General features: G+C 40.0%; 1 protein-coding gene across 9 annotated transcripts in view; it reads right to left on the reverse strand.

The window, feature by feature from the left end:
• TAFA5 (TAFA chemokine like family member 5) overlaps nt 1-13,601 on the reverse strand; it is a 481,575-nt gene that overhangs the window by 116,994 nt on the left and 350,980 nt on the right. For 8 of the 9 annotated variants that reach the window (XR_010990835.1, XM_068166309.1, XM_068166344.1 and 5 more), the window contains one exon: nt 540-667. Coding sequence is in view for 8 of the 9 variants with exons in the window: in XM_068166309.1 (XP_068022410.1) it covers nt 540-667 (128 nt within the window). In the remaining variant the exon portion in view is untranslated. Of the gene's footprint in view, nt 1-535; nt 668-13,601 lie in introns of all 9 variants that reach the window. The other variant, XM_068166327.1, reaches the window with a different exon arrangement.

The following is a 13,601-nucleotide window of genomic DNA, read 5'->3' on the forward strand; positions in this document are numbered from 1 at the left end:
TTTATCAACAAACCAGAACCAAAAGGAAGATGAAAGAAGTTATCTTTTACTATGTTTTCCATAGGTCTCACTGATTGTCTCACTGAAAAATAAAGATCTATCTGTGCATGTTGCTCTTCCAGTACAGTGGGAATAGCAAAGAAATATTTTTCCCCAATTCCCAATGAAAACTGCATTTTTGCCCTGCTAAACCATGTGTTCAGTTTTATACTCTACACATCCTCAGAGTAAAAAAAATTCTTGTACAGTGAAGCAATAAGAAACTGTCTTCAGGCTGAATACAAGTATTAGTTAAACCACTGGTGCCTGTTAAGAAAACCTTGATAGAATTTCCACTTAGTAACTGTGGAAATTACACCTTTTTCTTGTCTTTGTGATAATATTGCGTGTATTTCGTAAGCATGCCTGAGCACAAAGCTTAACCATAAAATAGTAGAACTTATACATCTTTACTGAAAAACAATTAGAAATCTCACTCTTTGTTTTTCAATAAACTAAAGTGAATGAGAAAGTGAATATAAAGCAGAGAAATTACCTACCGTGGTTGTCTTTATCCTTCCTCCTGGTTGTGTACAGGTCCAGCCTGATTTATTGATTAGCAAATCACAGCCTTCTCCTTCTAAACATGGAAGCATTTCACACCACTGTTTTGTTTTGATAATTCGTGCTATGGAACAGAAAAGAAAAAAAAACAACAAAACAACCAAAAAACAATTTGCAGGAGAATTCACATTTCACTTATCTCTAAACACTTTCTCATTTGAGTTGTCTATTTTCATAATCTGATAATGCAGCAATAAGTTACGGTGTATACAACCCCAGGCAATTTACAAAATTATTTATAACATCTGCTGTGCTAACAAATTTCATAATAAACCCAAAACTTAAAAAAAAACCCAAACATAAAAACAAAACCCCAACAAAACACAAAACCAAACCAAACCAAATCACAAAAAGAAACAAAAGACACTTCTGATGTAAAGAGAAAGAAGTTATCTAATTTTCTAATTCCATGATCTTTACAGTCAAGGAAGTACTGTTTAGGGGCTGTCCTGTGTTTACACAGCCTGCTCTCACCCCACCTCTCGATGCACTGATGGGATGGAAAGTAACACAAAAAAACTCCTGGGTCAAGATAAAGAGAGTTGAATGAGATGATTAGACACACAATTACCTTAGCCTATTTGCAGAAAAAGGAAGTGACAACAGAAGCCAGCAATCTCTCCCACCCCCTGACCCACAGTCCACACAATGGAAAATAAAACAGCACCCCAAATCTGAAAACTGAAAGTGGCCACCACAACAGGAAGTGTTTCATGTGACAATCTGAACTTCAAGCCCCAGAATACTTTGCTCCAGCCAGCACTTTCATTTCAAAGCTGGTATGATAGCAGCATGGTATTGAATATTAGTAGCAGATTCAATTCAACCCATGACAGGAGCTAACAAATGAAGATTTACTATCCTGACAAACCATTATAATAGCCTAAAAGTGACCTAAGAGTGAGATCCATTGTGTTAGACTCTGTGTAAACCTGAGCAGACACTTCTTATCCTGATGTGCAAATAGTGTAACTAGACATGAGACACAGTGGAGAGAAAAACTGTAATAAAGAGGTAAAGGGGTCAACATAATGACAGCAATTGTGAAACTGTGATACTAGCAGCTGTAGAGGCATAGAATCATATAATCATGGAATCATAGAATGGTTTGGGTTGGAAAGGACCTCCAAAGGTCATTTAATCCAAGCCCACTGCAGTAAGCAGGGGCATCCTCAAATATATCAGATTCCCCAAAGTCCTGTCAAACCTATCCTTGAATATCTCCAGGGATGGGGCCTCAGCTACCTCCCTGGTCAACCTGTTCCACTGTTTTGCTACCCTCATGGTAAAACACTTGTTCCTAACACTCAGTCTAAATATGCTCTTGCCCAGCTTGAAGCCATTGCCCCTTGCCCTATCAGTGTAAACACTCTCCATCCTTCTTGTAGGCCCTCTTCAGGTACTGGAAGTCCGCTATTGGGTCTCCCTGGAGCCTTCTTTTCTCCAGGCTGAACAATCCCAGCTCCCTCAGCCTGTCCTCATAGCAGAGGTGTTCCACCCCCCTGATCATCTTCATGGCCCTCCTCTGGACCATCAGGTTCATGTCCTTCCTGTATTGAGGCCTCCAGAGCTGGATGCAGTACCCCAAATGAGGTCTCACCAGAGCAAAGTGGCAGAATCAGCTCTCAATCTCCTGGCCATGTGTCTTTTGATGCAGCCTAGGATGCAACTGGCTTTATGGACTGCTCACATCCAGCTTCTCATCCATTCAGTACCCCTAAGTCCTTTTCCACAGGGCTGCTTTCTATCACCTCATTCCCAGTCTGTACTGATAGTGAGGATTGTTCTGGCCCAGATGCAGGACCCCGCACTTGCTCTTGTTGAACCTCATGAGGTTCACCTGGGCCCACTTCTCTAGCTTGTCCAGGACCCTCTGGATGACATCCTGTCCCTCTGGCATATTGACAGCACCACACAGGTTGGTGTCATCTGCAAATTTGCTGATGATGCACTTGATCCTGCTGTCTGTTATCACTGATAAAAATATTAAACAGTACAGGTCCCAGAACAGACCCCTGAGGGACACCACATGTCACTGCTCTCCATTTGGGCTTCAAGCCATTCAGCACTACCTTCTGGATGTGACAATCCAGTCAATACCTTATCTACTGAACAGTCTACCCAGCAAATCCATATCTCTCCAATTTGGCAAGTAGGATATTGTGGGGTATCATGTCAAAAGCCATGCAGAATTCCAGATAGATCACATCCATAGGTTGTCCCTTGTCCACTGACGTGGTCACTTTATTGTAGAAAGCCACTAGTTAGGAACAGGAACTAGGAACATAAGAAGGACAGGTGTAGAATGAAGTAAAGGTTAGGAACTCATGGGGAAGGGAAATACTAAGCAGGGGAAAAAGACTGGAACAAATATCTAATTATCTTACTACTGTAAGGGGCAGGAAGACCCACCAGGAAGATCTTTAACCATATGAAAGCCCTATGAGGAGAGGCTGAGGGAGCTGGGATTGTTTAGCCTGGAGAAGAGGAGGCTCAGGGGTGACCTCATTGCCCTCTACAACTACCTGAAAGGTGGTTGTAGCCAGGAAGGGGTTGGCCTCTTCTCCCAGGCAACCAGCACCAGAACAAGGGGACACAGTCTCAAGCTGCGCCAGGGGAGGTTTAGACTCGAGGTGAGGAGGAAGTTCTTCACCGAGCGAGTCATTCGTCATTGGAACGGGTTGCCCAGGGAGGTGGTTGAGTCATTGACCCTGGAGGCGTTCAAGCGGAGATTGGACGTGGCACTTGGTGCCATGGTCTAGTCATGGGGTATGTGTTGATAGGTTGGACTTGATGATCCTCGAGGTCCTTTCCAACCTAAGTGATACTGTGATGTTGTGTGTTTTGTGGTTCCTCTTAGTGCTCGCATCTCTAGTAAGGCGGTTCTGCAATATTTCCTCAAGAAGTGCTATAGGAAGAACTTCAAGCCAGGGAGAAAAAGGACGTCAATTCCTGTAGATTTCTTTCTGAATTACAATAATGCTTTTTATGAGTTCAGCTCTGTAGTATCTGGTTTTCTTCTCATAGAATATTAAACAAAATGACTAATATTTCATTTTTCTTTCACCCTCATCTTGTGGACAAATTTGTAGTGTTAGGTGTTAGTTTGGGATACTTTTTATATAATACATACATAGTGATACACTCACTTGCATGGTGTCATATAGTTATGCTAAACAAGGTAAGGTCCCTCTTTTGCTCAGACTCACAGTACACAGAAAATGGTCCTTGGTTCCTTCAGAGATAATTTCAGCAGTCCTAGGCTAGACTGTAGGAAAGCATAATCACCTCAATTTGTATGTAAGCATCCTAGAATTCAAGGGCAGAACACATTCCACATACAGGGATACACACTGTGTTTTCTTCTGTTGTTGTGTGACACCAATACATGCAATATATCTTTAACAGTCACAAGCCCAACAAAAAGAGAACCAAAAGAAAAATACTTGGCAAAATAGGACTCTTGATACTTCATGTTGGATCCAAGGAGCTTAAAAGCGGGCATTTATATCCAGTGGCAGTTTCAGCATTTTAAGCTCACCAGAAGCGTGATTCAGCCTCCCTACACCCTTGAATTCCTCTGTCTGGAACAATTCATGGACATAATTCTCAATGTCATTGGATCATAGCAAAAAAATGTAAGTGAATTTTAATGTATTTTAATAAATTCCTTTCCAGAAGTTTTACATGACTTGTGTCCTCAGTCCCAGTACAAGTGTTAGTAAGCTCTAATAATATAACAAACACTGATTTATTTCTGTGGAAGCTCAATCTGAATTTTATATTGAGAACACTTCAGCTCCCAAACATCTACACAGAAACTTGCAGTGTTCATTAGGAAATATATATATATATATTACTAGATGAATGATTCTCAAACAATTTTCATAACAATTTTCTGAAGCAACCCACTAGGGTTTTATAGCATATAATGTACACAAATCTAGATTTTGTTCCAGGTCCATAGGTGCTATTCTACTGAGAACTGGATTGTATCAGTATGTCCTGGGTAACTTTTCCTATGCGACAGATAATAGCCTCATCCTGTCTGAGTGAGGATATGCATCCAGTTGCAGGCTTCACAGAAAAAACTCAGTAAAACGTTAACTGTATTCATTTTCACACATATTTAAATATCAAAATGTCTGTTTCTATCTTGTTTCAACAATATGAAGGACCATTGAAAGACTGAATAATCAGCTAAACTCAAAAATATGTACTAGATTGCCTCTACTAGCTCAGGTAGGAGGATTTCTTGGGAATATAATTTGAACAAACCATAAAAAAGAAAGCAACAAAACAAAAAGCAAGCAAGCAACCAAACAAATCAACACACACCCCACCAAGGGAAAAAAAGTCACAACAAAACCAAACACAACAAAAAAAGCCACCCACCAAAGAAACTAACAAACAAAACCCATAAAATCATCTCCTCTATGAATTACTCTCACTATTTGCTTGGTTACTATCTCAGAATGCAGCTGTACGTAGTATCACAAATATACGAAGTCCTTGGTCTGGGTATTGGCTGTACCTACACAAACGTCGAACACGCCATGAGTATTTTACAGAACATGAAGTCTAAACTACTTTTGTGTTAAATGTATGAACTAGCTCATGCATTTAGGCCTTGAGAATTGGAACAACTTCTTTTGCACAGAAAAAAACTACCTCAGTGCATAGGGTTTAAATCAAATCAGCACCAAACTAGTTTAGTAATTCATTAATAACACCTAACCAGCAGCAGTGCAGGATAAATACTAGTAATACAAAAAAGTACACCATAATATTAGACAGGAAATCCTCATTTACATTTGGAAATTCCCAAACGGTTCCACTGTACTAATCCAAACCTCTTCAAACACACCCTCCTATGAGTCATGCGGGTGTCCCTCGCACCCCTAGGCTAACGCGGCCGCTCCGAAGGGCGCCAGGTCGTGTCTCCAGCCCCCGCACTGGAGAGGCTCCCGACTGCGCCGAGGGCACATTGGGGCGGGCTCCTGCCCCCGCAGAGCCCACAGCACCCACTCACTCACCCACCCACCCGCCTGCCTGCCAGCCAGCTTGCACCCTTCTCCCGCCCTCGGCCCGGGTGCCTCTCCTCCGCTGTTACAGATCTCATCACGGTTTTGTCCCGCTTTTCAGCCCGACCCTCCCTCTGTTTCAAAAGCCTCGCGAACACACAGGCTCTCACATTCCCGTCTGGACAGGCCTTGTTCTCTGGGCCGTTTGCCAGGTGGGCAACCTCACGCTTACGTATAAGCGAAGTCTACACAGACACTTTGTTCCATTACACACGTGCAGTCACAGCTGCAAACGGCAGGCCATATTCCTGGCTGTGGGATTACTTCTATTTTTGCATTTTCACTTTGCTGTTTGTCCATTATACCAGAGTATCACAGTGAAGATAAATATAGAGAGGAAGCAAAGTATACAAGATTTTATCAACATACTATCAAGAATTTCTATCAGTAATTGAAACTGAGTTGCACTAATCAAAGCAAGGAAACACAATCTATTTCCTAAGGCAGTGCAGTTGCTTTTTTCACTTGTGTATATTCACCATGGATGAAATTCACTTCTCTGCAGACAAGACAACAAAAAGCCTATCAAATTCTTCAAATTCACTCCAAGCACCATGATAAAGAAATAAGTGGTACTTAAATGATACATGGCCTTTGTGCAGACCTGAAAAAACACAGATTTCATCTTAAGAATCTGAGCTGACACTACTTTGCATCTCCTAAAAAGGGCTGTGCCCCTTGACTTGCCCTGAAGTTAATAAGAACTGATAGTGCTCAGCACATGTAGAATTGCTTTCCTAGGTGATACTATTTGAACTGGAGAACAAAGGGAATCTATCCAAGTGGTTTTCATACAAACAGTTCTGAGGTGTTGCAGGCAGGCAGAGGTTATATCAACACACCAAGCTATCCACCGTTTTGTGAGACAGAGCAGTTTGCAATGGATTTCCAGTTATTAGTTAAAATAAATAAACACCTCTATTTGTGATGTGTATAGTCCAGTTTAAGACTGTTCAACTGAGTAGTGCTTCAGAACACCACAGATTATTTTCTACTGAATACTTCAATTAGGTATTTTTTTCCCACTAAGTTCTCACTCAGTTTAACATATACATACTTGCCTGCAGAAAATCAGCTTTATTTTCTACACCTTCTTTTCATACACTCACTCTGCATTCAGGCAGTTATTAACTGCTGCATCTCTAGTCAATCTCATAACTGGAAATCAAGAACTTTTTGTGATAAGAAAGTGAGATAAACCTTGCTCATCAGCAGTAGATGTAAAAACTTACAGCCATCTAAAGTATGTTAGATTAAAGCACACAGACTGTTAGTTTGTTTTCCCATATTTTTTTTTAAATGTTTGGATTGAACTTGAAGATAAACATAAAAATATGGGGGTTTTTATGTTTTAATTTTTTAAAATCAATAATATTGATTAAAACAGTCTTTGGATACTGAGACTTAGGATGTCAGAATATATTGTGCTCCTATGCATAAAAGGTGGGATGTGAAATAAATGTTTACAAATGATAATGAAAACCTAAAAATCTAAATAAAGTACATTAAAAAAAAAACCAAAGTTGATGTCTACCAGGCAATTCTAGATGCCTGAAATAGTGAATGGGAGATTCTTTGCAGTGGAGAGTAGAGAGAAATTACTCCTAAGCAGAATATGCTATTTTGAAAGATGGTTCCTAAATGAAAGCATTCTTAGATATAATGCCAGAAGTAAAGTATGAATTGAAGAAATATTTCCTTTTAGATTTTCATTCATTACTTCAGTGCTGTTTTCATTCAACTTTGAAGAAAGTTGATCAGCATAACTGACTCCAAGAGTTCAGAAATGTCTTTGGATTCATCAGTTTAGATGTAGGCAGACAAATGCATTTCTCCTAATGTTCCTTTCTTGCCCTGTTAACTCTGAACAGGACCAATAATCTTTTAGTATTAATCACCTGCAAGGGATCTCAGCTGTTTTCAGCATCCCACTCCTCTCTCAGACTGTCTGTTCTCTTAACCTCATAGTATTCTGTTTTCCTTATTTTTTTTTTTTTTTTTCAGATGTAGGCTTTTGCACCAACCATTTCTCTCACCTGCCTGATTCAGTACATCTATACTATCTACCTATCAAAGATTTCAAAATCTTTTGTAGAACTTATTATGTTTAGCTACTTCTACCTATGACTGGTAAATGTTGTTCGTTGTCCTCATTTGCACAGAGGTTAATCAACCTGACCAAGGACAAACAAGAAATTTATTGCAGAGTTGGAAAAAGAACCTCTGAATTGTTAATGATCGCTAGCTTGGAGACCTTTCTTTGTCCTATTTTCCTTCAGAAAGACATCATGCTGCAGTACAATATATAAGAAATTCAATACAATACATAAGAATACAATACAATATATAATATTCAATACAATATATAAAATTCAATACAATATATAAGAAATTGAACAGACAAATATGCAATGTAATTGGCTTTTACAAACATACATCAATGAAATTGCAGCTGCAGCAGCAGGAAAAAGGCCATCAGAAACACAAACTGAACCACAGCACTTTAAAAATACATCGCAATCATGAACTATCTTTAGAGTGGCAATTTGACTGCAATAGTGTATAAGCTCCAAATGTTAATATATTCTACTGTACAACAAGGAAACATCACAAACCTTGGATACCTTTTACAGCAGTCATTCTGCTCTGCTTAAAAAGAATGGAAGCAGTGCTAATTCACAAAGAGTTAGCTTGTCGCAGTTATTTTGAGGGCATCTAGACCAAAGCGTATTTAGTTCTAAGAACAGCAATATAGCAATGTCTAGACACCCATTTTATCATTTGGCTCTTGCTGTCAGGATTGGGAGGGATACTGTTATGATTGCAAGGAAGTTATTAATATTCAATAGGTGGAACGATTAATAAAAAAATCCTGTGGAAAATATTAATAAAACCTATTTACTGGTTCAAAATATCACCAGCAGGAACATGTAACAATTTAAACAATTTGAGCAAAAATCCAGAAACAACAAATAGCAATTTCAACTATAAAGCAAAAAGAGAACATCGGTAACATGCCGGAGATTGCCCACAAGGGAGAGGGGAACTCTAGAATTCTCTAGGGCAACAGACCTTTAACAGATGCTTATCAGATTTCATAATTACTCACTGATCCTGGCACCTCGCGGCACTCGTGGGGGTTTAAACAAAACCAAAACGGCATTGACCACGTGAGAGCTGCAGGAACACAGTTTCACTTTCTGTTGGTCTCTGCAGCTTGTCACTGAGGCACCTTCAGGATTTATCTCTGAAGGCTTTGTTGCTGAAAGCTTCGTATAAAAGAGGTTGCTGCTGAAGCTTTCAGGGCTTGTTAGCTTTGTAGCTTTGCCTATTTGGAGAGGTTCTTCAGCTGCAATCTTTGCAGTAGTGCTCGTCGCTTCTTCTAATAAGACGAAACCGTCCTGGGGGCTCTCGGCTCCTCCTGGGGTTCGTCTCTTGGCCCGAGAAGACATGTCTGCCTGCTCCTGGGCTTTACAATGCATGCAGTGAGGTGTCTTTCAGTCTATTGGGGTAAACTGAAGCACAGCTTGGATTCCAATCGAGGCTTGTGACTTCTCCCAGAGTTTGGACGATAGCAAGGCAAGGCACTGTCTCTTTGGCCTGGTATTTTTCAGTTTTCCGAGACAATAATGGCCAGAGACAATACAGATTGAGAGATAAAAACCTGACACTGTAACCTATAGAAAGAGTTTTCTCCAAATATGGTCGAAGGCACATACACCTAGCCCACTTGGACGCCAGGGCATGTTCAGATAAGCCTGGGCAACTGGGCAACGTGGGCAATTTCCTGAAAAACACAGGCCTGCTGGCTCCTGCCCCATTGTCTGATTCAGGGTATTTTTGAGGCTTTTTGTCCCTTCAGGACAGATACTTGAACTGGACTGGAAAAAAAATTATCTCCTGCAGGCTACAGAAAGGCTACAAATTGAAACCGGGTAACTAGATGAAGAGTAAAAGACAGGGCAGGTGCTTTTCCTGCAGGTCACACCAATCATAGTTCCAGTAAGGAAGAAATTTTACTGCAAACTCAGGGATGAAAAGAGACCTTCAATATTGATCCGTTCCCTGAAAAGGAATTAACATCTTGGCTTACTTTTTTGTAAACACTGTGCAGATTGCACCATGGGCAACAAATAGTTGGGAAGAGCAAATTACTCCAAGTTATGCGTCATCCATATTATCCCAAACTAGGACTAAATGGCACTCCTGCCAGTTACATGAATAGTCCCCGAGAATTCAGCTATGCCATAAGAGAGTGCTGGATTAATTTGTGTGAATATGAGAATCCACTTAGTAAACCATGTGGTACAGTTTCATCCTTAAAACTGCTGCATTTACCAAGGCATCGAAGCATTTAACAAAGTACCTAATATTTTGATGAATCTTCATGAGACTCTGTAAAATAAATATATACTGAATCTTAGAAGAGAGAAAGTCCAAAGATATTCCTTAAATCAGAAATTATTATTAATACCTAATAAATCCGCAAAACACAGAGCATAAAACCCCTAAAGAAACAAACAAAACAAAAAAAAAAAAAGAAAGAAAAGAAAAACAAACAGAAGCTGATGTAGAATTCAGATTCTAGGAGGACCCTTATGAAACTGAACAGCCCTTATCTTCTTTCCTGTTTGTGTCTCCAAATTTCCTCATGACTCCTCAAACAATAAAGAAAGATTGACAATAACCATATGAGAGTAAATGCAGAGAAACACAAGATACCTGACCTTTTTGTAATTTGGAAACAAGCTTGTATTTACCTGGCATCTCTCTTTTCAGTTCTTTGAAAACCTTAGTACTATGTGACTCAGTGATCTAGTGATATGTATCTTAGATTTGTCTACATTCAGATGTTCAATTATTTATATGACAGAAGCAGTGTTCTAAAATGGAAAGTGTCCTACAAATCAGCTTCACAGTCAACTTATGTCTCCATTTTAATTTTCAGGGGATAGTTTTCTTCTATTTATAATTGCTCTCATTTGAGATCTGCATTTTTTCTCAACCCTTTAGCCTTTTGCTGGCAATTGCTACAATTGCTTACAAGGAAAAGAACACAGGAAATATAGCAATTTTTTTTTTTTTTCAACTGCAATCTGACAGAAACAGAAAGAAACAAAACCAGTATCATTCATCAAATTTCACAGGGTTACAACAAGCACCCTGACAGTCATAAGAAATAATAAATACAGATGAAATCTACACATTAATTTTATTTAGATACAACTCAACATTCTCCTGTCTTCTATAAAGCTGGTGGTTTCTAGCTATATATTAAAATGCCAATGTTGCAACTTCACCCAGAATTTCAGCACTTGCCTCATTATCTACAGATGTACATATTCACCAATTTTCAATCTGTGAATGACCTAGTGCTTCTTTGTCTACAGGTAGTTAGTGTTTGGCTTCTAAGAAGAGATGCTAATTGAACACCTTCCTCTAGAGAAAGCCTTTGTCAGGACTCAGTGTCTTCTGCTTTTATCCCCTGCTGTTCTGCTCTACTGTATTCAATTAGTGTGCTGGAAGCAAAGCAAAAATTACTAAAAATCTGATCTGTGATATGCCAGCAAAGAACCCTTCAGAGATCGGGTTTTCATCACATTTCACTTTCCTGCCAGCATGTTGAGAACAGCAAATTTAACTGGATAGGGACTGCAATTTCAGATCCAAAGAGGAGAATATGAAGATAAGAGTAAAGTATAAAGACAAGGGAGGGATATAACAGATAGTAACAAGAAAATAGATAATAGAAAAAGAAAATAAAGAATAAGACAGAATAGAGAACAAAGTCCAGCTATATGTCATAGCCATTGAAGTAGATGAATGAAGTAAAAATCTAGCTCAGGTTATTCAGTGGAGTCAGTAGGACAATATGGGTAAGTGAAGGCTACAGACCAGAAATGTTTGTTGTTTGGTTGGTTTTTTGGGTTGTGGTTTTGTTTTGTGGTTGGTTTTGTTTTGTGTTTGTTTTTTAAATGTATTTTCTTAAGTTTTCATAAGTACACCAATTTCAGTCCTCCTGATATGAACAGAGTGGAAGATTAGATTTTTTGTGATTGAAGGAAGAATGTGGAAAAACTAGGCAGATATTCATGACCAACTTGGAGGCCTGTGGCCAGTGGTGTTCCCCAGGGATCAGCTGTGGGCCCAGTTTTGTTCAACATCTTTATTAATGACCTGGATAAGGGGATTGAGTGTACCCTCAGCAAGTTCACTGACAATACAAAAGTGAGGGGGTAGGGGGCCAACACCCCATTAGGCTGTGCTGCCATCCAATGAGATCTGGACAGGCTGGAGAGCTGAGTGAAGGCAAAAATGAAGTTCAAAAAGGACAAGTGCAGGGTTCTGCACCTGGGGAAGAATAACAACAGGCACCAGTACAGTTTAGGGGTTGCCCTTCTGGCGGGCAGCTCCACAGAGAAAGACCTTGGGAATCCTAGTGGACAGCAAGTTCTTCATGGGACAGTAATGTGCCCTTGTGGCCAAGAAGGCCAATGGTATCCTTGGGTGCATCAAGAAAAGTGTGTCCAGCAGGTCTAGGAGTTTCTTCTCCCCCTCTAGTCTGCCCTGATGAGATCACAGCTGGAGTATTGCATCCAGTTTTGGGCTCTCCAATTCAAAGGGGACCACGAGGATGATTAGGGAACTTGAACATCTCCACTATGAAGAGAGACTGAGAGACCTGGGGCTGTTTAGTCTTGAGAAGACTGAGAGGGGATCTCAACAATGTCTATAAATATCTGAGGGGTGGGTGTCAAGTGGAGGGGGCCAATCTCTTTTCAGTGGTGCACAGTAATAAGCCAAGGAACAATGGATACAAACTTGAACATAGAAGGTTTCACCTCAACGTGAGGATAAACTTCTTTACAGTGAAGTGATGTGGCACTGGAACAGGCTGCCTGGGGTGGTGGTTGTGGAGTCTCTTTCTCTGGACACATTCAAAGCCCATCTGGATGCATTCCTATGCAGACTACCCTAGGTGATCCTGCTTTTGGCAGGGAGGTTGGACTGGATGATCTCTGGAAGTCCCTTCCAACCTCTAACATTCTCTGATTCTGTGATCTCTGTTACACAAGTAAGACTAGGCAGCTGTGAAAAAAGAAGAAACCTTAGGACTTCTAGCTATGAACCATGTGACCATATCAAGTTAACAGCTATGCAGACAGTAAAGCATGAATTTAAAGGGGGAATCATAGACACATAGAATTGTTTCAGTTAGATAAGACCTCTAAGATCATCAAATCCAACCATCAACCTAACACCACCATTGCAAACAACAGGAATAAAATATGCTCTAAGTTACACAGTAAAGAGTGATTATTGTCATTGAATGAAGCTGGGAGTAAGATTATGAGTCTGGTAGTAGGGAGTAACGGAAGCATGGTAGGAAGGTTATAAACCGATCTTCAACAGGTGTCTGAAAACACTGTGCCTTCAGAGTGTAATTATCTATGGATATACATGAGAAAGGATTCCTGGACACTTCACCCTATCTGCAGCTTCACATTTAACTGCACGGTATCTTACTCTGTACTCATAACCACATGCTAAAATGATGGCAAAAGATCAAGACTTCTTAGGAGTCTAGCTGTGGAGTGCTCATGTACGCAGGCTTACTTTATGTGTTTAATGAATTATGCTCATGCTCAGGAAAAAGAAAAAAAAAAGTAACACTGTTCATTTGACAACTGCCTTTCCCATGGACAAAGCGGTGAGAATCAGAATGTGAGACTGCATGCACAAGAACTGAAATCTGTTAGTCTTTAATCTTTTTAAAGCTCTTTCTGGAGATTTTAGTTAGTGCTCTCCATGTGCATTCAGAGGACAAGCATTAAGCTGAGTGCTTCTGCTCTGGCACTCATTGCTTTTGGTACTTTCCAAGTCCAGCATGTACACTGCTGCTGTGACATAGTG

This window comes from Melanerpes formicivorus, unplaced genomic scaffold, assembly GCF_026170545.1.
Source record: "Melanerpes formicivorus ecotype bairdi unplaced genomic scaffold, bMelFor1.0.p_v2 SCAF_3, whole genome shotgun sequence".
Classification (NCBI taxonomy): domain Eukaryota; kingdom Metazoa; phylum Chordata; class Aves; order Piciformes; family Picidae; genus Melanerpes; species Melanerpes formicivorus.